The sequence below is a fragment of the Cherax quadricarinatus genome, chromosome 51 (assembly GCF_038502225.1).
Source record: "Cherax quadricarinatus isolate ZL_2023a chromosome 51, ASM3850222v1, whole genome shotgun sequence".
Taxonomy (NCBI): domain Eukaryota; kingdom Metazoa; phylum Arthropoda; class Malacostraca; order Decapoda; family Parastacidae; genus Cherax; species Cherax quadricarinatus.
The window spans coordinates 11,837,154-11,862,310 of record NC_091342.1 but is presented as its reverse complement, the minus strand read 5'-3'; the positions used below and the strand labels follow the sequence as shown (position 1 = coordinate 11,862,310).

General features: G+C 40.0%; 1 protein-coding gene across 5 annotated transcripts in view; it reads left to right on the top strand.

Moving 5' to 3' along the window:
* Positions 1-3,469: 3,469 nt before the first annotated feature.
* LOC128694663 (long-chain fatty acid transport protein 4) overlaps positions 3,470-25,157 on the top strand; it is a 64,923-nt gene continuing 43,235 nt past the window's right edge. For 3 of the 5 annotated variants that reach the window (XM_053784865.2, XM_053784862.2, XM_053784866.2), the window contains exons 1-3: positions 3,470-3,562; positions 21,937-22,032; positions 24,681-24,831. In XM_053784865.2, coding sequence (XP_053640840.2) covers positions 21,950-22,032; positions 24,681-24,831 — 234 coding nt within the window. In that variant the 5' untranslated portion in view covers positions 3,470-3,562; positions 21,937-21,949. Of the gene's footprint in view, positions 3,563-3,584; positions 3,683-21,936; positions 22,033-24,680; positions 24,832-25,157 lie in introns of those variants that run through there. The other 2 variants (XM_053784863.2, XM_053784864.2) reach the window with 2 other exon arrangements.

The window sequence follows — 25,157 nt, the reverse complement described above, 5'->3', positions numbered from 1 at the left end:
TACTAATAAATAAGATAAGATAAGATAAGATTTCGTTCGGATTTTTAACCCCGGAGGGTTAGCCACCCAGGATAACCCAAGAAAGTCAGTGCATCATCGAGGACTGTCTAACTTATTTCCATTGGGGTCCTTAATCTTATCCCCCAGGATGCGACCCACACCAGTCGACTGACACCCAGGTACCTATTTGCTGCTAGGTGAACAGGACAACAGGTGTAAGGAAACGTGTCGAAATGTTTCCACCCGCCGGGAATCGAACCCGGGCCCTCCGTGTGTGAAGCGGAAGCTTTAGCCACCAGGCTAAAAGCATCTAAATACAATTTTAAATCATCAGTATTCACAGTTTCTTGATTCATTAATTCCAAGCACTTATTATATGCCTTGGTTACATGAACTTTTCTAGCCTGTATTAATGCTTTCTTTACTCTATATTCCATATGTTTGTCTTCTATATTAATTTCCTCATTTTCAGCCATGATGCAATGTATTAAATTCAACTTAATAACACTGATTATGTACTAAATTATGCACTTTATAAAGGTAAATAGTGCAACTTACCTTTAAATAAATTCTAGCTACTTGAGCTCAGCAATTACATGTGCAAAAAAATTATATAAATTTTAAATGTACGTTAATACAAACTTGGCTCATCAAAATTAATATTACACAAATTAATAAATCCTTGCCAGAATTTGGCATAGCAAAATTTATATACACATTAATATAATTAGTTACACTTGGCTTATCAATTACACATACATTGATATAAATCTTGGCCAGAATTGGCTTATCAAAATTAACATTATGCAAATACATTAATATAAATCCTAGCCACTTTGGCTTTGCAAAATTAATATACACATTAATATAATTAGCTACACTTGGCTTATCTTATCAAAATTAATATTGTAATTATTATAATCCACTACACATTAAACAAATTTGTGAACTTAATATCCACCTCCTTCTGTCATTTCACATATAATTATTAAGTAATTAACTAATTAATGACTTCACTAATTACCTCCGGTTCAAGAAGGACCAACGGGCATATTAAATGTGGAAAATTGCATTTATCTGAATGTAACTAATTATGTACATAGCAATAAATGATAACAAAGATAATTATTATTTATCAATGTTACATAGACAAGTAGGAATTTGGGACACCTAGGTCGCAAAAAATGTCCCCCTTCGATACCTACTACTGTCATAACCACAAGTTGCTCTGGACCTATTAATTAAATGAAATATACATACACCAGGAATACTGGTAAATATATAAATTTGTGGACTGTATATTAAAAATAATAAATGGTTATGTATATTCACAATTACATAACAGGAGGAAAATATATCTTAATATCACTCACCAATTTGACTGGAGATTAATGTGCATCATACTCAGAAAACCTCACTCTAACTAAATCTATGAAAATAATGCTGGCCAGAATTGCACACAAATCTAGAGAGCTTATCTGAGGTTCCTGGAGCTGTCTTGTCCAGTTGTCTGATATCTCAAGTTATGCAGGAATGCACATCCACCAATTTCGCCTCCTATTTGAGAGGTGTCAACACAATTTTAGCCTCTAGAGCACGAAAAATTCTTCCCATTACACCAACGTTTGTACAAAATTCAAAACCAAGATGGTGAGTCTCGTCTGCGCAGACACAGGCTTTCCGTTTTCTATGACATAAATATTATTAAATACAGTATGGCCATCTATTTACATATAAATACTGAATTTCTGGAAAATATATGCAGTATTTTCCACAGTAGTGATGTCACTGGTCATGCAGTAGTGATGTCACTGGTCATGCAAACTAGAAATACCACAGGAAATAGCAAACAAGAGGACTCCACTAGCTAAAGTGAGGATATATTACCAAAAACAACTGGTGGGAGCTCCATTGTTGGTGCTAGGGAGGATAGGAATAAGACAGGGAAACATGCACCAACAGGGAATACAGTCACAGAAACCCAAGGCAAACGGAAACCAAGCCTGTGCACATACTGTGCACTTGGTATCTGCAGACATGGGAAATCTGGAAAAACAGACGGGACGTGCAACTATGACCACCCTAGAAAATGCCATGCCCATATGACAACAGGAAAATGCAAACTCCCTTCCTGTAAGCTTTTTCACCCTGAAATGTGTACCTCTTCAGTACAGGAAAGACGGTGCTATAACTTAAATTGCCAGGCACACCATCTTAAGGGTACAAAAAGATACAAAACATCCAGGCCAAGGGAAAACCTGGGTAGCCACAGCCACTCAAGAGGGAGAGGTTTTTTAGTGCCAGGAAGGAAAAAAAACTGGCAGGAAATGGCAGAAATCGTACACCAAATCCAGTCATTCCTGGAGTGGAACCACAGTCGATGGCCTCCACTCCAAACCAACAGATACAGATACTAATGCCGGAGAAAAAATCCCCCCACAGTACCAACAATACCACCAGTCCGATAACATTCTTCTTTGCAAATATACAGGGTCTAAAGCCAGCAACAAACAACAAAATACCTTTCATCCGTGAACTGCTTGCAGAGGCAAAGGCAATGTTCGCGGCTTTCACTGAGACCCACATTAAGGATCACTTGGACAACGAAATATGGATCCCAGGTTACAACCTATACAGATGTGACAGAGTGAACAGGCAAAAGGGGGGGGGGGGTTGGCCTGTACATTGCAGAGTCACTTGTTTGCACAGAACTGCTAAATGCCTCAAATGATGTAGTGGAAGTTTTAGCAGTAAAGGTCGCTAATCTAAATCTAATCTAGGTCGAGAACCAAAACCTAGTCATTGTGGTAGTCTACAAGCCTCCGGATGCAACATCCCAGCAATTCCAGGAACAGCTGTTAAAAATTGACCACTGTCTGGAAAATCTTCCAGCTCCTGCACCCAACATCTTGCTCCTGGGGGATTTCAACTTAAGGCACCTAAAATGGAGGAATATAGCAAATAATATTGTTGCAGTAATAACACCAGGAGGCAGCTCTGATGAAAACTCACACTCACACGAGCTAGCACCGTGTATACTAGAGTTCAGAAAAGATAAGTTGCAACATTTAGCTGAGTTCGTTATATTAAACAGTGACCACTAAACCCATAGGGGTTATGCAGCGCCTGGGAAACGGAGGTAATCAGGTTCAGTCCAAAGGAAGGACAGATCCAGTTCCTTAGATCAAAAACCCCTCATTAACGTCAAGGATCCTTCAGAGGAGGGTCTTTGATGATGGTGAGGGGCTCTTGATCCATGGAACTGGATTTATTCTCTCGTCTCACATCTAAATGTCTCCCTCTTAAAGGTTCTTAACTTGTCAATTCAAAACTTATATCGTAATTAAAATTAATTAGAAAATTATATGCTATTGAAGTACCACGTTTTGTTAAATTTTATAGCGCAATTCGGTAGGGAAACGAAGATTTATTATGTTATTTTGACTTCAACGTGAATGATAAGATGGGAGGTGATTTGAGTGAGGCAGGTGAGCGGCCGCTGGTGGACTACGAACGTTATTCTCGTCATATTTACCAACTTTTGTTCATAACTATACTGGTTGTAAGTTCAGATATGATAACCGCAACGTCCTTTACTTATCTAGGTGCAGGCACGAACATATCCAGAGCCGTAAAGTTTTGAAAATTACAAAATATTGAGAGGTTTTATTGCCGGTGGAAGGTAGGAGACAGTCTGCCTGAAATTCAACCCTGGTGTATGCTGGTAATTTTAACGCTAACTTAACTAACCTAATGCAAGTACTTTCACCATACCTTACTGACCTAATGTAGCCTAACGTAAATTAACATTAACTTACTTGGATCAGCCCTAATGCTCTGTCATTTCCAAGCGCTGCTTGACACTTTATACGACGTTATCGTTCCTCCTGAACCATTATCTAGGTCCTGCTGCGTGGGCACTGCGTTATACAATGCTCTAGCGTGTGCTTTTTCCTTTTGGTCAACCTGACACCTAGACTCGGCAGGAGATGCAACATTTCCCCAGTGAAAACCAGGGGCGCAACGAGTACATTGAGAGACAACACAATAAGTGTCCGGGGTCCAAGACTGTTCAACTGCCTCCCACCCACCATAATGGGGATTACCAATAGACCCCTGGCTATCTTTAAGAAGGCACTGACCAGGCACCTAGTCAGTACCTGATCAACTGGGCTGTGGTTCGTACGGCAGCTTGCGTGCAGCCAGTAGTAACAGCCTGGTTGATCAGACGCTGATCCACCGTGAGGGCTGGTCTCAGACTGAGCCGCGAGGGCGTTGACCCCCGAAACCCTCTCCAGGGTAATGGGGATTTGGAGGCTCATCTACTGAGTCAACCTTTTATTCACCTTCCAAATTCAGGTGGTTAAGATGGTCTATATTGCCCACAAATAACTCTCACAGAGGTTCCTCTTGCATGATAATATGAATATTTTGAACTGATGGGTGTCACTCTATCTCAAGTTAATGTAGTTCAGTTAATGATTTTTTTTATATTATTGTCCTGATAACTACCAGCTGACAGCCCAAAGCTGTAATCTACTCCCTCTTTGAAGACATACACCTATAACAATTTATCAATTCTATCCTGTATTTGAAATTCATTGTCCCTTCAGGGGAGGTGCCTTGATGCTGGCTAGGGGCTCTTAATGTAAGGAATTGGATTGATGTTCTAATTCTATGAATTGAATCTGAATGCCTTCCAATTCTCCGGGCAATGTATGACCCCTGTGTGTTTAGCGCTGCCCAATGAATGTAATAAATCCATTGATTAGTACATTCATAGAGGAATGCTAAACCTATAGGGGTCATGAATACCCTCCAGGTAGGTATGACAGCAGGGGGGGGATCATGGGGAGCACTCCAGTTTGATAAAAGGGGAGGCCCAATTCCTTGGATCAAGAGCCCTTTACTGTCATTAAAGAGCCTTAAAGGAAAGGCCAATGTGAGAGGGAATCCACACAAGGTACTCTCGACTCTGAAAAAACAGAATTAGGAGGGAGATGATTTAAGTGTACAAGAATAAATGAAAGGTATATACATATCATTTTGAAAATATCTGATTACGATAGGACTCGCAGCAGTGGATTTAAACTGGGGAAATTTAGATTTAAAAAGGATATTGGGAAGTACAGGTTTGGCAGTAGACTTGTAGACAGGTTGGACAGGTGCATAAGTGGGTGTGAATTGAACCTGCCTAGCCTGGGCCAATAGGCCTACTGCATTGTTCCATTGTCTACAAATCTATACCTGTGTGGCTTGTCACTGGTCTGCCATAATTGACACGGATTTAAGAGAATTTGTAGATGATAGGGACTCACAATTAAAATGTCAACTTTTGATACATGGCACGTTTCACGTGTTTGAGTGCAATAAGTATAGTGCTCAACCAGTTCATTTTCAAGGGTGGAGTTGGTCATGGATGGGAATTATATGGTGATGTGATACATTTTTAATTACTATTGAAGGAAGTGGTCAAAAATATTATTATTATTTGAGGGAAGTGCTAAACCCATATGGGTCATACAGGGTCCCCAAAAAAATTGAGTCACATAATAAGCCCAGGGACTGGACTTAAATTTTTTTTCCTTAATATAATTTTTAATGGAGAGAGGCATTTTGTAATTGCTGGTTGTGCCTTTTTTTTTTTTTTTTTTTTTTTTCCTTCAAGAAGTTGGGTGGTGGAGGTACTAAATGCCTTGACTTTCTTGAAGAGCTCTTGATTCAAGGATCAAAATCTGATTGTCTCCCCTTCCTCAGACAATGTATGACTTACTGGTTTAGTGATTATCTATTTATATAATAAGTACACCATCCTTCCATTTGTACATGTATCTCCCCTCATTCTACACATTTCAAGATAGTAAATGTTTATTGTCCCCAATTTTCACAGGATGTATTAGTTAACAGGTCAGATAACATCATATTAGGAAATGTAAGAGCTGCTAGCCAAATACAAGGCAACAATTTATATAATTAGGTCAAAGGTAGAGATCCTATTCATATGTAGCATTTTGTCTGGAAGAGGAGTGGGCAGTAAATAGATATCTAGGGCAGTTGGTGTAAACTGCTTGCTGGACAGTTACTGCAGGGAACTTGATACGTATTTGATTCATTGATAAATAATAATCTTATTCTTTCTTTCAACACACCGGCCGTATCCCACCGAGGCGGGGTGGCCCAAAAGGAAAAACGAAAGCGTCTCCTTTTACATTTAATAATATATACAGGAGAAGGGAGTTACTAGCCCCTTGCTTCCGGCATTTTAATCGCCTCTTACAACACGCATGGCTTACAGAGGAAGAATTCTGTTCCACTTTCCCATGGAGGTAAGAGGAAATAAACAAGAACAAGAACTAGTAAGAAAATAGAAGAAAACCCAGAGGGGTGTGTACATATATATATGTATATGCTTGTACATGTATGTGTAGTGTGACCTAAGTGTAAGAAGAAGTAACAAGACGTACCTGAAATCTTGCATGTTTACGAGACAGAAAAATGGACACCAGCAATCCTACCGTCATGTAAAACAATTACAGGCTTTCGTTTTACACTCACTTGGCAGGACGGTAGTACCTCCCTGGGCGGTTGCTGTCTACCAACCTACTGCCTAGATAAATAATAATAATATAATTTAATAATAATAATATCTTTATTTCTTCAAGTGCCAGGAAGGAAAAAAAACTGGCAGGAAATGGCAGAAATCGTACACCAAATCCAGTCATTCCTGGAGTGGAACCACAGTCGATGGCCTCCACTCCAAACCAACAGATACAGATACTAATGCCGGAAAAAAAATCCCCCCCCAGTACCAACAATACCACCAGTCCGATAACATTCTTCTTTGCAAATATACAGGGTCTAAAGCCAGCAACAAACAACAAAATACCTTTCATCCGTGGACTGCTTGCAGAGGCAAAGGCAATGTTCGCGGCTTTCACTGAGACCCACATAAAGGATCACTTGGACAATGAAATATGGATCCCAGGTTACAACCTATACAGATGTGACAGAGTGAACAGGCAAAAGGGGGGGGTTGGCCTGTACATTGCAGAGTCACTTGTTTGCACAGAACTGCTTAATGCCTCAAATGACGTAGTGGAAGTTTTAGCAGTAAAGGTCGAGAACCAAAACCTAGTCATTGTGGTAGTCTATAAGCCTCCGGATGCAACATCCCAGCAATTCCAGGAACAGCTGTTAAAAATTGACCACTGTCTGGAAAATCTTCCAGCTCCTGCACCCAACATCTTGCTCCTGGGGGATTTCAACTTAAGGCACCTAAAATGGAGGAATATAGCAAATAATATTGTTGCAGAAATAACACCAGGAGGCAGCTCTGATGAAAACTCACACTCACACGAGCTTTTAAATCTCTGCACAAAATTCAATTTAAACCAGCAAATAATAGAGCCTACTAGACTGGAGAATACACTAGACCTCATATTCACTAACAATGATGATCTGATAAGAAATGTCACCATATCAAAAACAATATACTCAGATCACAACATAATTGAGGTTCAGACATGTATGCGAGGAGCCCCAGACCGACAAAATGAGACTAGTCACGAGGGAGCATTCACCAAATTCAACTTCAATAACAAAAACATAAAGTGGGACCAAGTAAACCAAGTCCTAACCGATATAAGCTGGGAAGATATACTAAGCAACACAGACCCAAACTTATGCCTAGAACAGATTAACTCGGTGGCACTCGATGTATGCACAAGGCTTATTCCTCTAAGAAAAAGGAGGAGTAGATGTAAAATAGAAAGAGACAGGCGCTCTCTTTACAGGCGACGGAAAAGAATAACAGAGCGGCTAAAAGAGGTCAATATATCTGAAATGCGCAGGGAGACACTGGTCAGAGAAATAGCAAGCATAGAACTTAAGCTAAAAGAATCCTTTAGGAGTCAGGAATCGCGGGAAGAACTAAAAGCTATAAATGAAATCGAAAGAAACCCAAAGTATTTCTTCTCCTATGCCAAATCAAAATCGAGAACAACGCCCAGTATTGGGCCCCTACTTAAACAAGATGGGTCCTACACAGATGACAGCAAGGAAATGAGTGAGCTACTCAAGTCCCAATATGACTCAGTTTTTAGCAAGCCGCTAACCAGACTGAGAGTCGAAGATCAAAATGAATTTTTTATGAGAGAGCCACAAAATTTGATTAACACAAGCCTATCCGATGTTATCCTGACGCCAAATGACTTCGAACAGGCGATAAATGACATGCCCATGCACTCTGCCCCAGGGCCAGACTCATGGAACTCTGTGTTCATCAAGAACTGCAAGAAGCCCCTATCACGAGCCTTTTCCATCCTATGGAGAGGGAGCATGGACACGGGGGTCGTCCCTCAGTTACTAAAAACAACAGACATAGCCCCACTCCACAAAGGGGGCAGTAAAGCAACAGCAAAGAACTACAGACCAATAGCACTAACATCCCATATCATAAAAATCTTTGAAAGGGTCCTAAGAAGCAAGATCACCACCCATCTAGAAACCCATCAGTTACACAACCCAGGGCAACATGGGTTTAGAACAGGTCGCTCCTGTCTGTCTCAGCTACTGGATCACTACGACAAGGTCCTAAATGCACTAGAAGACAAAAAGAATGCAGATGTAATATATACAGACTTTGCAAAAGCCTTCGACAAGTGTGACCATGGCGTAATAGCGCACAAAATGCGCGCTAAAGGAATAACAGGAAAAGTCGGTCGATGGATCTATAATTTCCTCACTAACAGAACACAGAGAGTAGTCGTCAACAGAGTAAAGTCCGAGGCAGCTACGGTGAAAAGCTCTGTTCCACAAGGCACAGTACTAGCTCCCATCTTGTTCCTCATCCTCATATCCGACATAGACAAGGATGTCAGCCACAGCACCGTGTCTTCCTTTGCAGATGACACCCGAATCTGCATGACAGTGTCTTCCATTGCAGACACTGCAAGGCTCCAGGCGGACATCAACCAAATCTTTCAGTGGGCTGCAGAAAACAATATGAAGTTCAACGATGAGAAATTTCAATTACTCAGATATGGTAAACATGAGGAAATTAAATCTTCATCAGAGTACAAAACAAATTCTGGCCACGAAATAGAGCGAAACACCAACGTCAAAGACCTGGGAGTGATTATGTCGGAGGATCTCACCTTCAAGGACCATAACATTGTATCAATCGCATCTGCTAGAAAAATGACAGGATGGATAATGAGAACCTTCAAAACTAGGGAGGCCAAGCCCATGATGACACTCTTCAGGTCACTTGTTCTATCTAGGCTGGAATATTGCTGCACTCTAACAGCACCTTTCAAGGCAGGTGAAATTGCCGACCTAGAAAATGTACAGAGAACTTTCACGGCGCGCATAACGGAGATAAAACACCTCAATTACTGGGAGCGCTTGAGGTTTCTAAACCTGTATTCCCTGGAACGCAGGAGGGAGAGATACATGATTATATACACCTGGAAAATCCTAGAGGGACTAGTACCGAACTTGCACACGAAAATCACTCATTACGAAAGCAAAAGACTTGGCAGACGATGCACCATCCCCCCAATGAAAAGCAGGGGTGTCACTAGCACGTTAAGAGACCATACAATAAGTGTCAGGGGCCCGAGACTGTTCAACTGCCTCCCAGCACACATAAGGGGGATTACCAACAGACCCCTGGCAGTCTTCAAGCTGGCACTGGACAAGCACCTAAAGTCAGTTCCTGATCAGCCGGGCTGTGGCTCGTACGTTGGTTTGCGTGCAGCCAGCAGCAACAGCCTGGTTGATCAGGCGCTGATCCACCAGGAGGCCTGGTCACAGACCGGGCCGCGGGGGCGTTGACCCCCGAAACTCTCTCCAGGTAAACTCCAGGTAATACAAGGTATACAGGCCTAGCTGACATCAATGACATACTACTATATAGAATGCCCCCTGTTATGCAGAGCATTTCAGACCCACACCAATCGACTAACACCCAGGTACCCATTTTTACTGATGGGTGAACATGGACAACTAGTGTAAGGAAACACGCCCAATGTTTCCACCCTTGCCAGGAATCGAACCCGGACATTCAACGTGCAAATTGAGAGCTTTGCCACCAGGCCAAGGGCTACCAATGGGATAATTTCTATGGCAGCCATGATATACATGCAAGGGATGAGGTGCCAGTTCATTCGAAGGGGCTGCTGCTGAATTGTGTAAGACTTCAAACTGATACAAGATAGGGGTACAGGTATGTGCAGTAGAAGCAGTGGCACAGCCATGGGAGGGATGGCTAAAAGGGCTAAAACATCCCCAACTCCCCACAGAAGCAAATACTTTAAATTACTGGCTAATTTTCACTGTATTGATTAGTAACCAAAGGACAGTAGTTTCATAAATTTCACATATACACTAAAAATCGTTTTAAAGATGATTTCTTAGCTTTTTTCAGTACCTTATAATTTTTAAGCCTCATATTTAATCCTGGATTAAGCAGACTCCCTATCCCCAGAATAAAATCCTGGTTGTGGTACTGGGTAAAAAAAAAGTAGAAATGTGGTTGCAGTACTAGGAGTGGAGTGGAACCACAGTCGATGGCCTCCACTCCAAACCAACAGATACAGATACTAATGCCGGAAAAAAAATCCCCCCCAGTACCAACAATACCACCAGTCTGATAACATTCTTCTTTGCAAATATACAGGGTCTAAAGCCAGCAACAAACAATAAAATACCTTTCATCCGTGGACTGCTTGCAGAGGCAAAGGCAATGTTCGCGGCTTTCACTGAGACCCACATAAAGGATCACTTGGACAACGAAATATGGATCCCAGGTTACAACCTATACAGATGTGACAGAGTGAACAGGCAAAAGGAAGGGGGGGGTTGGCCTGTACATTGCAGAGTCACTTGTTTGCACAGAACTGCTTAATGCCTCAAATGATGTAGTGGAAGTTTTAGCAGTAAAGGTCGAGAACCAAAACCTAGTCATTGTGGTAGTCTACAAGCCTCCGGATGCAACATCCCAGCAATTCCAGGAACAGCTGTTAAAAATTGACCACTGTCTGGAAAATCTTCCAGCTCCTGCACCCAACATCTTGCTCCTGGAGGATTTCAACTTAAGGCACCTAAAATGGAGGAATATAGCAAATAATATTGTTGCAGTAATAACACCAGGAGGCAGCTCTGATGAAAACTCACACTCACACGAGCTTTTAAATCTCTGCACAAAATTAAATTTAAACCAGCAAATAATAGAGCCTACTAGACTGGAGAATACACTAGACCTCATCTTCACTAACAATGATGATCTGATAAGAAATGTCACCATATCAAAAACAATATACTCAGATCACAACATAATTGAGGTTCAGACATGTATGCGTGGAGCCCCAGACCGACATAATGAGACTAGTCACGAGGGAGCATTCACCAAATTCAACTTCAATAACAAAAACATAAGGTGGGACCAAGTAAACCAATTCCTAACCGATATAAGCTGGGAAGATATACTAAGCAACACAGACCCCAACTTATGCCTAGAACAGATTAACTCGGTGGCACTCGATGTTTGCACAAGGCTTATTCCTCTAAGAAAAAGGAGGAGTAGATGTAAAATAGAAAGAGACAGGCGCTCCCTTTACAGGCGACGGAAAAGAATAACAGAGCGGCTAAAAGAGGTCAATATATCTGAAATGCGTAGGGAGACACTGGTCAGAGAAATAGCAAGCATCGAACTTAAGCTAAAAGAATCCTTTAGGAGTCAGGAATCGCGGGAAGAACTAAAAGCCATAAATGAAATCGAAAGAAACCCAAAGTATTTCTTCTATGCCAAATCAAAATCGAGAACAACGTCCAGTATTGGGCCCCTACTTAAACAAGATGGGTCCTACACAGATGACAGCAAGGAAATGAGTGAGCTACTCAAGTCCCAGTATGACTCAGTTTTTAGCAAGCCGCTAACCAGACTGAGAGTCGAAGATCAAAATGAATTTTTTATGATAGAGCCACAAAATTTGATTAACACAAGCCTATCCGATGTTATCCTGATGCCAAATGACTTCGAACAGGCAATAAATGACATGCCCATGCACTCTGCCCCATGGCCAGACTCATGGAACTCTGTGTTCATCAAGAACTGCAAGAAGCCCCTATCACGAGCCTTTTCCATCCTATGGAGAGGGAGCATGGACACGGGGGTCGTCCCACAGTTACTAAAAACAACAGACATAACCCCACTCCACAAAGGGGGCAGTAAAGCAACAGCAAAGAACTACAGACCAATAGCACTAACATCCCATATCATAAAAATCTTTGAAAGGGTCCTAAGAAGCAAGATCACCACCCATCTAGAAACCCATCAGTTACACAACCCAGGGCAACATGGGTTTAGAACAGGTCGCTCCTGTCTGTCTCAACTATTGGATCACTACGACAAGGTCCTAAATGCACTAGAAGACAAAAAGAATGCAGATGTAATATATACAGACTTTGCAAAAGCCTTCGACAAGTGTGACCATGGCGTAATAGCGCACAAAATGCGTGCTAAAGGAATAACAGGAAAAGTCGGTCGATGGATCTATAATTTCCTCACTAACAGAACACAGAGAGTAGTCGTCAACAGAGTAAAGTCCGAGGCAGCTACGGTGAAAAGCTCTGTTCCACAAGGCACAGTACTCGCTCCCATCTTGTTCCTCATCCTCATATCCGACATAGACAAGGATGTCAGCCACAGCACCGTGTCTTCCTTTGCAGATGACACCCGAATCTTCATGACAGTGTCTTCCATTGCAGACACTGCAAGGCTCCAGGTGGACATCAACCAAATCTTTCAGTGGGCTGCAGAAAACAATATGAAGTTCAACGATGAGAAATTTCAATTACTCAGATATGGTAAACATGAGGAAATTAAATCTTCATCAGAGTACAAAACAAATTCTGGCCACAAAATAGAGCGAAACACCAACGTCAAAGACCTGGGAGTGATCATGTCGGAGGATCTCACCTTCAAGGACCATAACATTGTATCAATCGCATCTGCTAGAAAAATGACAGGATGGATAATGAGAACCTTCAAAACTAGGGAGGCCAAGCCCATGATGACACTCTTCAGGTCACTTGTTCTATCTAGGCTGGAATATTGCTGCACACTGACAGCCCCTTTCAAGGCAGGTGAAATTGCCGACCTAGAAAATGTACAGAGAACTTTCACGGCGCGCATAACGGAGATAAAACACCTCAATTACTGGGAGCGCTTGAGGTTCCTAAACCTGTATTCCCTGGAACGCAGGCAGGAGAGATACATGATTATATACACCTGGAAAATCCTAGAGGGACTAGTACCGAACTTGCACACGAAAATCACTCACTACGAAAGCAAAAGACTTGGCAGACGATGCACCATCCCCCCAATGAAAAGCAGGGGTGTCACTAGCACGTTAAGAGACCATACAATAAATGTCAGGGGCCCAAGACTGTTCAACTGCCTCCCAGCATACATAAGGGGGATTACCAACAGACCCCTGGCAGTCTTCAAGCTGGTACTGGACAAGCACCTAAAGTCAGTTCCTGATCAGCTGGGCTGTGGCTCGTACGTTGGTTTGCGTGCAGCCAGCAGTAACAGCCTGGTTGATCAGGCTCTGATCCACCAGGAGGCCTGGTCACAGACCGGGCCGCGGGGGCGTTGACCCCCGGAACTCTCTCCAGGTAAACTCCAGGTAAAGAACAATAATTGTCAAGGTATGTTAGGAAAATACTCAAAAAACAAGCTAGCTTATATGCAAGTACGTACTGGTAAAAACTTGGGAATTGGTCTACAAATATAGAGAGACATAAGATCAACAAGACAAAAACTTCCTTAATATCTTCTATATAAATAGCTGGACTGCAGAAAATAAAATAGGTCAGCTGTGACATAAACTTAAATACATTTCAGAACACCAGCATGTCAGCAGGGTGAACATTTTGAACAGTGCCTTTGTAGTCCAGTGAAATTCTTGAAATCATTTGACAAATTGGAATAAGAACACAAGAATGGAGAAATACTTGCAGCAGGCCTGCTGCTATGCATTGCCTCAAATCTAGCATTTCTCTCTCATGAGAAGGAAGCACAGTTGGTTGCCAAGCTTGGTCTCCAAGTGAAATGAATAATATACGGTGGTACCTTGACTTACGAGTTTAATTCGTTCTGTGACTGAGCTTGTAACTCAATTTGCTCGTGTATCAAATAAATTTTCCTCATTGAAATTAATTGAAATGACATTAATCCATTCCAGCCCCCAGAAAACCACCCCAATTTTTTTGTTACAGGTTTTTAAATAAGAAAAATGTATTTATAAATAAGAAATATTGTATACTCCACCCACCACCTTCACTACTCCACCCACCACCGGTGGCCTGGCTGGTGGCCCGGTGGCCTGGTGGCTAAAGCTCCCGCTTCACACACGGAGGGCCCGGGTTCGATTCCCGGCGGGTGGAAACATTTCGACACGTTTCCTTACACCTGTTGTCCTGTTCACCTAGCAGCAAATAGGTACCTGGGTGTTAGTCGACTGGTGTGGGTCGCATCCTGGGGGACAAGATTAAGGACCCCAATGGAAATAAGTTAGACAGTCCTCGATGACGCACTGACTTTCTTGGGTTATCCTGGGTGGTTAACCCTCCGGGGTTAAAAATCCGAACGAAATCTTATCTTATCTCTTATCTTACTACACCCACCACCCTCACTGTTCCACCTCCCACCATATCTACTCCACCCACCACCATATCTACTCCACCCACCACCCTCACTACTCCATCCACCATGATCTCTACTACACCCACCATCCTCACTACTCCACCCACCATTATCAATACTCCATCCACCACCCTCACTACTCCACCCACCACCATATCTACTACACCCACCATTATCATTACTCCATCCACCACCATCACTACTCCACCCATCACTATCACTACTCCACCTGCCACTATCACTATCCCACCCACCACTGTCACTACTCCACCCACCACTATCAGGACTCCACCCACCACCATCACTACTTCACCCACCACTATCAGGACTCCACCCACCACCATCACTACTTCACCCACCACTATCAGGACTCCACCCACCACCATCACTACTTCACCCACCACTATCAGTACTCCACCCCTCCTACTGATGTTGAAATGGAGGTTACCTTATCCCCTGATTTATACGAGAACCAAAGAAGAGACAAGATGCCTCACTACAATCTGGGATTAGTATGGGAGTATTATCCTTCCAGTTATGTGTTGGAAGAGCATGTGAGGTGGGATGAAGTACCTGACATTCCTCTGGGTACGGAGTTGGATTTGACTTCAGATATGCCGCCAATTAGTGGTGTATCTGAAGCTCCCTCATAACTCTGACTTTGGCTTGCAACTCAAAGCAAAAAATCAACCGAGCAATGGCTTGTAACTCGGAAAACTCGTAAGTTGGGGCACTCGTAACTGCCAATATCCCAAACTCTTCCTTTAAAGTGTATTGTACTTCCTATTTCCAGGACTTAAGTCCGGCTATATAAAAATAACCGGATTCCCTGAATCCCTTCACTAAATATTACCCTGCTCACACTCCAACAGCTCGTCAGGTCCCAAATACCATTCGTCTCCATTCACTCCTATCTAACACGTTCACACATGCTTGCTGGAAGTCCAAGCCCCTCGCCCACAGAACTCCCTTTACCCCCTCCCTCCAACCCTTTTGAGGATGATCCCTACCCCGCCTTCCTTTCCCTACAGATTTAAACGCTCTCCATGTCATTCTGCTTTGATCCATTCTCTCTAAATGACCAAACCACCTCAACAACCCCTGTTCAGCCCTCTGACTAATACTTTTATTAACTCCACACCTTCTAATTTCCACACTTCAAATTTTCTGCATAATATTCACACCACACATTGCCCTTAGACAGGACATCTCCACTGCCTCCAGCCACCTTCTCGCTGCAGCATTTCCAACCCAAGCTTCACACCCATATAAGAGTGTTGGTACCACTATACTTTCATACATTCCCTTCTTTGCCTCCATAGATCACATTTTTTGTCTCCACATATACCTCAATGCACCACTCGCCTTTTTTCCTTCATCAATTCTATGATTAACCTCATCCTTCATAAATCCATCTGCTGACACATCAACTCCCAAATATCTGAAAACATTCACTTCTTCTATAATCCTCATCCTCAATTTGATATCCAATTTTTCTTTATCTAAATCATTTGATACCCTCATCACCTTACTCTTTTCTATATTCACTCTCAACTTTCTATCTTTACACACACTCCCAAACTCGTCCACTAACCTTTGCAGTTTTTCTTTAGAATCTCCCATAAGCACAGTATCATCAGCAAAAAGTAACTGTGTCAATTCCCATTTTGTATTTTATTCCCCATAATTTAACCCCACTCCTCTCCCGAACACCCTAGCATTTACTTCTTTTACAACCCCATCTATAAATATATTAAACAACCATGGTGACATTACACATCCCTGTCTAAGACCTACTTTTACTGAGAAGTAGTCTCCCTCTCTTCTACACACCCTAACCTGAGCCTCACTACCCTCATGAAAGCTCTTTACAGCATTTAGTAACTTACCACCTATTCCATATAGTACTTGCAACATCTGCCACATTGCTTCCCTATCTACTCTATCATATACCTTTTCTATATCCATAAATGCAATATAAACATCCCTACCTTTATCTAAATACTGTTCACATATATGCTTCAATGTAAACACTTGATCTACACATCCCCTACCCACTCTGAAACCTTGCTCATCCGCAATCCTGCATTCTGTCTTACCTCTAATTCTTTCAATAATAACCCTTCCATACACTTTTCCTGGTATACTCAGTAAACTTATTCCTCTATAATTTTTACAGTCTCTTTTGTCCCCTTTCCTTTTATATAAAGGGACTATACATGCTCTCTACCAATCCCTAGGTCCCTCCCCCTCCTTCATACATTTATCAAATTTCATTGTACAATCTCTTAGTAATTAAATAATCAACTACCTCATTTTGTGATTTTACTAGTAAGCATAGGTCACCTTATGTGATTTTGTTATTTACTATTGTTCGCTTAAACATTAGCTGAATTGATACTTTCTCTGTCCATATTACTACCTCATATTTTTTTTTTTTAAATACTATCAATTGATATTACTTACTAAAATTAATAAATATCATTTTTACTAAAATTTCAATTTACTCTTAACAATTTTGACATTTAATAACCATTACTTGTCTAATTACCTTTACCTGTTTTAATACCACATTTACTATCCTAGATTACTCTTAATTACCTTGTACTGCCATATAACCTCAAGTATAACTACCAGTGCAATATTGAATGAAATAAACATTACTTTTTCACTTTTTTGTAATCATTATTACTTACTAAAATTTTACTAAACACCATATTTACTACCAGTCAATTTTAATTTTGTACATTAAACATTATTTTATACTTCTCATAACATTTTGTAGCCAAATTTTCAAGTTTTTATATTCAACCCCAACCTTTATATTATCCCTTGTACCTGTGTACCTGTCTACCCTCTTACTATCATATTATAATCAAGACATTACCATTGTTATTTTTTTACTATTATTCTTTTGGTACTTTAATTGTGAATTTTATTTTGTCAATTTAAATCTAGGTATAATCTTGATCTTGTCAACAACCTATACCAGACTCTAGTGCAATTGCAAGTACCATTTCAAATTGTATTTTTATATTATAAGTTTATATTATAATTCCTACCATCTGTCCATTTAACTTTGTTAACCATTACTTAATTGTAGTCCCTTATATGTTTTCTCCTTTATTTTAGCTTTATATAACTATCCTAGTTTATATATTCACAATTGTTAAAATAATCAAGGTGCTATTCTTAGGTGCTAAAGTAGAATAAGTTCACAATTTTGCCATTATATTCCAAAGCTCATTTTTTGATTACCACTTTATTGGTCACCACAACCTATATTAGTCCCTTTTATATTATAATTTTATACTATAATTCTAACTTTAAAAAATTACCTTTATAGTACTACCTACTATCATATTCCCAAGCTCCACTATTTTATCATCACTTTATTTGTATTAGTCCCTTAGCTCATTATTTTACATTTGTTAAATAATCCAGGTGCTATTTTTTAGCTTAAGACTATTTACTTTGTTTTATACTTAATTCAAACTATAGATTCACTACAAATCTTATGATTACAAGCATTGATCCTGATACCAACCTCTTATTTAATGACTTAAATGAATCAAACAGTAACTGTAATTACTACACTGCAGAACAATCAAAGGCACTTCTCAGTGCCAACAACAACATAACTATATTTAACTACAATATCAGATCTTTAAGCAAGCATTACGATGACCTCATAGCATTACTAAATTCCTTACATGCCAATATGTCCATCATTACACTAACTGAAACCTGGCTAAAGCCTGATAGTACAGATGTCTATGCCATTCCTGGTTACACAGCCATACACAACTGTAGGCCTGATCAACAAGGGGGTGGCACAGCCATATACTACTCAGACCAACTAGAATGTATCACTAATACTTGCACAAGGGATGAACATGGGGAATATATAATAGCTAAATTCAAATCAAAGTACCTACAAAAACCTCTCACATTGATAAACATCTACAGAGTTCCACAGTCAAACATTAGCCAATTTAGTCAAAATCTAGGAAGTATGATAACTGATGCACGCATGAACAAAGATCACTTACTACTCTCAGGTGACTTCAATATAAATCTCCTGCAAGACCAGGACCCACACGTTACTGAATTCACAAACACAATGAGTAACTGTATGTTACTACCAACAGTAACAAAACCTACAAGAGTTACAGAGACTAGTGTTTCCCTACTTGACCACATCTGGACCAACACCATATCCCCTTTAAAATCAGGCATAATTACAGATAATACCACAGACCACTACCCTACTTTCCTCATAACAACTCTTGGTAAACTACCCCAAGACACTACTAAAGTCACCTTCAGACTTCACAATGAGGCAGCCATTAATAACTTCACAACAGCAATAGCAAACATTGATTGGTACACTGAGCTAGAAACCTATACAGATATTGACGAATGTATTAATAATTTTCTAAAAAAAACCCAATACCTCTATAACAAGCACTGCCCTAAAAAAACTAAACAGATGACAGCAAAGAGACTGAACAGTCCCTGGCTAACACCCAGCATTCTCAAATCCATAAATACAAAACACCAATATGAAAAACAGTACAGAATGGGTCACATAACCAGAGACCAAACAAAACGTTACTCGTCAATCCTAACCAGCCTGATAAGAAGGGCAAAAAAATTGTATTATGAGAACAGATTATCCAACTTACGAGGTGATATAAAAAAGACCTGGAAAACCCTATCAGAAATTCTGGGAACAAAAAAGATATCACGAAATAGCGAAATAAAATTAGCAAAAACAAATGAACCCCAACTCCCACCAACAGAAACAGCAAACAGACTCAATGATTTCTTCTCCACTATAGGACAAAACCTTGCCAATAAAATCCCAAGCTCAGATACCCCACCAAATGACTACCTCACCGGCAACTACCCGAACACACTGTTCCTAGCTCCGACTAACCCATACGAAGTCTCCCTTATTATCAACGCACTAAAAAACAAGGCAGGAGATTTAAATACCTTACCACCCCTTATATACAAAAAAGTGTCACAAGTGCTATCACCAATCATTGCAACACTCTTTAACAAATCCATTGAATCCTCCACCTTCCCTACAGTACTCAAAATAGCAAGGGTCACCCCGATCCACAAAGGAGGAGACCAAACAGAGTTGAATAACTATAGGCCAATATCCAACTTACACCCTCTCTCAAAAATCTTCGAAAAATTAATTCATAAACGAATCTACTCCTACCTTATCTCCCAAAACATACTCAACCCCTGCCAATTTGGATTCAGGCCTAATAAAAATACTAATGATGCTATTATACACATGCTAGAACATATATACACTGCAATAGAGAAAAAAGAAGTCCCACTGGGGATCTTCATTGACTTACGTAAAGCTTTTGATACAGTTGACCATGACTTGCTCCACGTAAAATTGTCACACTATGGTATAAGAGGGCACTCCCTCAACTACCTCAAGTCTTACCTCAGCAACAGAAGCCAATATGTGTACGCAAATGGGGCAAACTCTTCTGCACAACCAATTACAGTTGGTGTCCCACAGGGAAGTGTCCTTGGCCCTCTTCTCTTTCTCCTATACATAAATGACCTTCCAAATGCTTCGCAATTACTCAAACCCACACTATTTGCAGATGACACTACATACGTCTTCTCTCACCCGAGCCCAGTCACGCTAGCCAATACTGTAAATACCGAATTACAGAAAATATCTACCTGGATGAGGACTAACAAACTTACACTAAACATTGACAAAACCTACTTCATTCAGTTTGGTAACAGAGCTACAGATGTCCCTCTTAACATAATGATAAATGGATCACCTATCACAAAACTAACAGAGGGAAAATTCTTAGGAATCCACCTTGATAATAGACTCAAATTTCATACACATATACATCAAATTTCTAAGAAAATTTCCAAGACTGTAGGCATACTATCGAAGATACGGTACTATGTTCCACAGTCAGCCCTCCTGGCCCTATATCACTCTCTTATTTACCCCTATCTCACCTATGGAATTTGTGCATGGGGCTCAACAACAATTAACCATCTCAGACCACTAATTACCCAACAAAAGGCTGCAGTTAGAATGATAACAAATTCTCACTACAGGCAGCACACTCCACCAATATTCAATACACTAAACCTACTCACCATACAAAACATCCATACTTATTACTGCACCTATTACATACATAGAACACTTAACTCTGATATTAACCCTCCCCTCAAACATCTCCTTGCCAACCTCAACAGAACACATGACCATAACACAAGGCACAGATCACTCTTTGATGTTCCTCGTGTCCATCTCACACTATGCAAAAACTCAATGCACATAAAAGGCCCTAAAATCTGGAATTCATTACCTGTAAATATAAAAGAAACACAACCTGTTTATAAATTCAAGTCTCTTCTCAAAGATTACTTACTCACCCAAAACCAAATAAATACTGAATAACTGAACATTATAAATTGTATATCTTAAATGTTTCTCACAATTATATCACATAAATGTTAAACCTAAAACCCAATCTAACTTTATTATTTTTTAAATACACTACCAAACAGAATCACTACCTAACTGAATGCAACCATATGACCTGTCTTTGTAATACTCACTTGTGCTTTATAGTTATCTGTTTACATTAATGTTTTATCACTGATTTCATCATTGCTTAGTAGCAGCGCTGTATAGTCCTTGTGGCTTAGCGCTTCTTTTTGATTATAATAATAATAATAATCATTGCTTAGTTAATCTTAAGTTAATTTTAAGCCAGCCCGTAATGCTATGCATAGTATAAGTGGCTTTGGCATACTGCTCTTATCTGTATTTTTTTGTACCTCTGTATGTGTGCACAAATTGGAAATAAATAAATAAATAAATAAATAAATAAATAAAAAAACAAAAATACTAACCACTCCAACACTATATCTTCCCCTGCTTTTAACATTTCTGTCATGATCCCGCCAATGCCAGCTGCTTTACCCCCTTTCATTGTACATAATGCCTCACGCACCTCCCCCACACTCACATCCTTCTCTTCTTCACTCCTACAAGATGGTACACCTCCCTGGCCTCTGGCAAGACAGTGTTGGAGTGCATGATGATGAAAGTTTTTCTTTTTTGAGCCTCCCTGCCTTGGTGGGAAATGGCCGATGTGTTAATAATAATAATAATACGTGTATGTTCATATTATAATTTTTTCCAGAAGACTTCATCCAATGGACATAGAGTTCATAAGGAAGGCAATTATGTATGTCAGAAAATGGTTTTACATGTTATCAACAGTTCCTCGGGATTTGAGGTATGTGAATTTTTGTTTCTAATTTTTTATTATAATTATTATTTTCTTCACAATACTGATTTGGGATGAGAAAAATGTAAATTACTTCACACCAGGATAGACTCAAGGTTACATGTCTTATCACACCAGGATAGACTCAAGGTTACATGTCTTATCACACCAGGATAGACTCAAGGTTACATGTCTTATCACACCAGGATAGACTCAAGGTTACATGTCTTATTACTCCTCAGACAAGGCATGGCAGGGCTAATCTCATTGACAGAAGCTAAGAAAAAATGATTACTGCAGCAGGCCTACTGGTCTATGCTAGGCATGGACTAGTAGGTCTGCTCAGAAATTTAACACCGGCACATATGGTAAGCATTTGCAGTAAGGCTGGTAAACTACTTGGAATTATACAAAGAAGCCCAAAGTTTATACTGCTTGGTTGATTTCCTTCCACAGCTTTATAATGCACCTCATACTCAACCTATGGATGGTGGTTAAAAGATTACAGAGGCACTTAATGAGTCCACCTGACCCCAACAGTTTTTATTGCTAAGCACATTACAATAACAATTAACTGCATATTTATGAATTAGTAATGATTGTAATGGGTTTATTCAAATATGAATTCAGTCACAAAAGAAGTAGCTTATATGTGGTTATGAGTTACTGACTTAGGCAGTTGTAAATAACTCATGGAACAGGCAGTGTATAGAAATACAGCCTCTCCTCACTTAACAACGGAGTTCCGTTCCTAAGACCACGTCGGTAAATGAATTCGTTGCTAAGCAAGGAGCATACTATAATGGTAATGGGTCTGTCAGCCATCTTTGATATTGTCTTAATGTACCTTAGCACCATTTATAACATTTTTAATATATTTTTAAATTTTTATACAGCAGTGTATACTATAATGTAATAAACAGAATAGAGGAAATCAGCTCTAATATACATTATTTAGGTATGCATACTTGTCAGAGAGACCATCATAAGTCTGAGTTGTCAGTAAACGAGTACATCGCTAAGTGAGGAGAGACTGTATACAGTACCTAATAGGTTGAATCTGATTAAGTCAGAATTGTACAGTGGTAAGAGCACTAGCCTACTAACTTGAGGACTTATTTTGCCATAGATTCAAATCCTGCTCTGTCCATGAATGATTATGAATTATGTAGTTATAATACCTGGAGAAGGTTTTGGGGGTTAATGCCTCTGTGACCAGGCCTCATGGTAGATCAGGGCCTGATCAACCAGCCCTGTTGGCCGCACGTAAACCGACGTACGGGCCACAGCCTGGCTGATCAGGTACCGACTTTAGGTGCCTATCCAGAGCATTTTTGAAGACAGCCAAGGGTCTGTTGGTAATCACCCTTATGTATGCAATATACTGATTGAATTTAGAAACATTTAAGTGGTAATGAGTTACCATATTTACAATAAGCAGAGTCAGTAGTTTTCCAGAATGGTAATATACCACTGTGGATAAAATGCTTTGACATTTCTTAAGCATTTGTGAGTAAGTTGTCTCTGAATTCATGCTTTTGCATTCCATCATATAATGATGGCAAGGTTTGTTTTTAGTTACAGCTACATTAACTAGTGTAAATTCCCACAGCTACCTGTAACCCATCCAAAACTTGGCATTGGTGACATCCAGGAGTCTTCTGGTTTTGTTGTATACACCATACAGTATATTTGCAACTCTTCCTGCATCTTAGAATTAAAATAGATGGACTGACTTGTGTCAGTCTCCTGTTTCAAGCCAGTAATGTTCAGTTGAGGTTTATTTTAGGTTTATTTTGTATTGTCTGCAAACTACTTGTGGACAGTCCAGCATTGTAATTTACTCCCTCCCTCCTTGTCAATTCATCATTTTTATCATGCATTTGAAAGCCAGTGTGAGAGGAAATCCACAGGCGTAGTCTGACTCCAGTGTTTACAATCAGGATAAAACGACATATCAATCCACAGTGAGGCTTTTTGTCAAAGTGCTTTGCAAATCTAACAATTCCCTTCCTTCCTTCCTTCCTTCCTTCCTTCCTTCCTTCCTTCCTTCCTTCCTTCCTTTCCTCCTAGACTTTCTAGATTTATTGTGAGGCCCACAAGGGGCTGTAGGTTTGTATGAGTCCACGGCTAGTGGATGACAGCCTGTTAATAGCTACACTCACCAGAAAAGTACATTAGAGAAAAAAAAGCCAGCCTGACTTGAGGATGACATATAATCATTTGTTATCACTGTGTATTTTGTTTGTCTTCCCCAAGTTTATCTGTTAATAAGATGTGCACTCTTGTTAGTATATACAGTACTAGTGTTCAGTAGCTTGCAAAAAATTTCTGTAACTCTAATATGCCTGAAGTGCTAAGCATAGAATTAGCTTTCCTTGGAACATATAAAAATTGTGTTAATAGAACTAAGTCACTGTAATATTCATATAAGTTCTAAGGATATAAAATTTGTGTTTAAAGGGGTGTCTGTGGTACAACATGGGAAAGAGCCTGGGTGACTACTGGTAAACTTGAGCAGCCAGTCAAATTGCTTTCCATTGTGAAAATTTGTAACTGATGGCAGAAATAAACTCAGGTTATGTTACCTGCTGATTTTTCACCTAGACTATCACACATTATTTAACTGAGGGTATGAATACTGCATTTTATTTCAGGGCTCTAGTGTGCTACACAAAATTACAGTGGAAGGTTTGGCATGCCAAAAGGAACAATCTCTGTGTTCCTGAACTTTTTGAAACTGTTGCATATAAGAAGAGAAATGACATTGCATTCTATTTTAAAGATGAGTCTTGGACATTTTCACAGGTGGGTTCTCAGTTTTTTAATTTAACATTTTGTCTGCATTCTATTTACAAATGAGTTTTGGACATTTTCACAAGTGGAATTTCAATTTTTTGTATTTTTTATTTTGTCTTACTTCATGATGTGGGGGGTTGGAATGTAACTTGTCATGTCGAGGTTACCTATTAGCTGAATGGACACAAGAGTAGCTAATGAATGTCATTTATTATTACTGCATTTCCCTTGCCAAAATCTTTATCAAGCCAATACAAACAGTACAAGGAGGGGTATAAAAAGGAAGGTGTTGATCAGGGTAACATTTATGAAGGGATTCAAGGAAACTGATGACC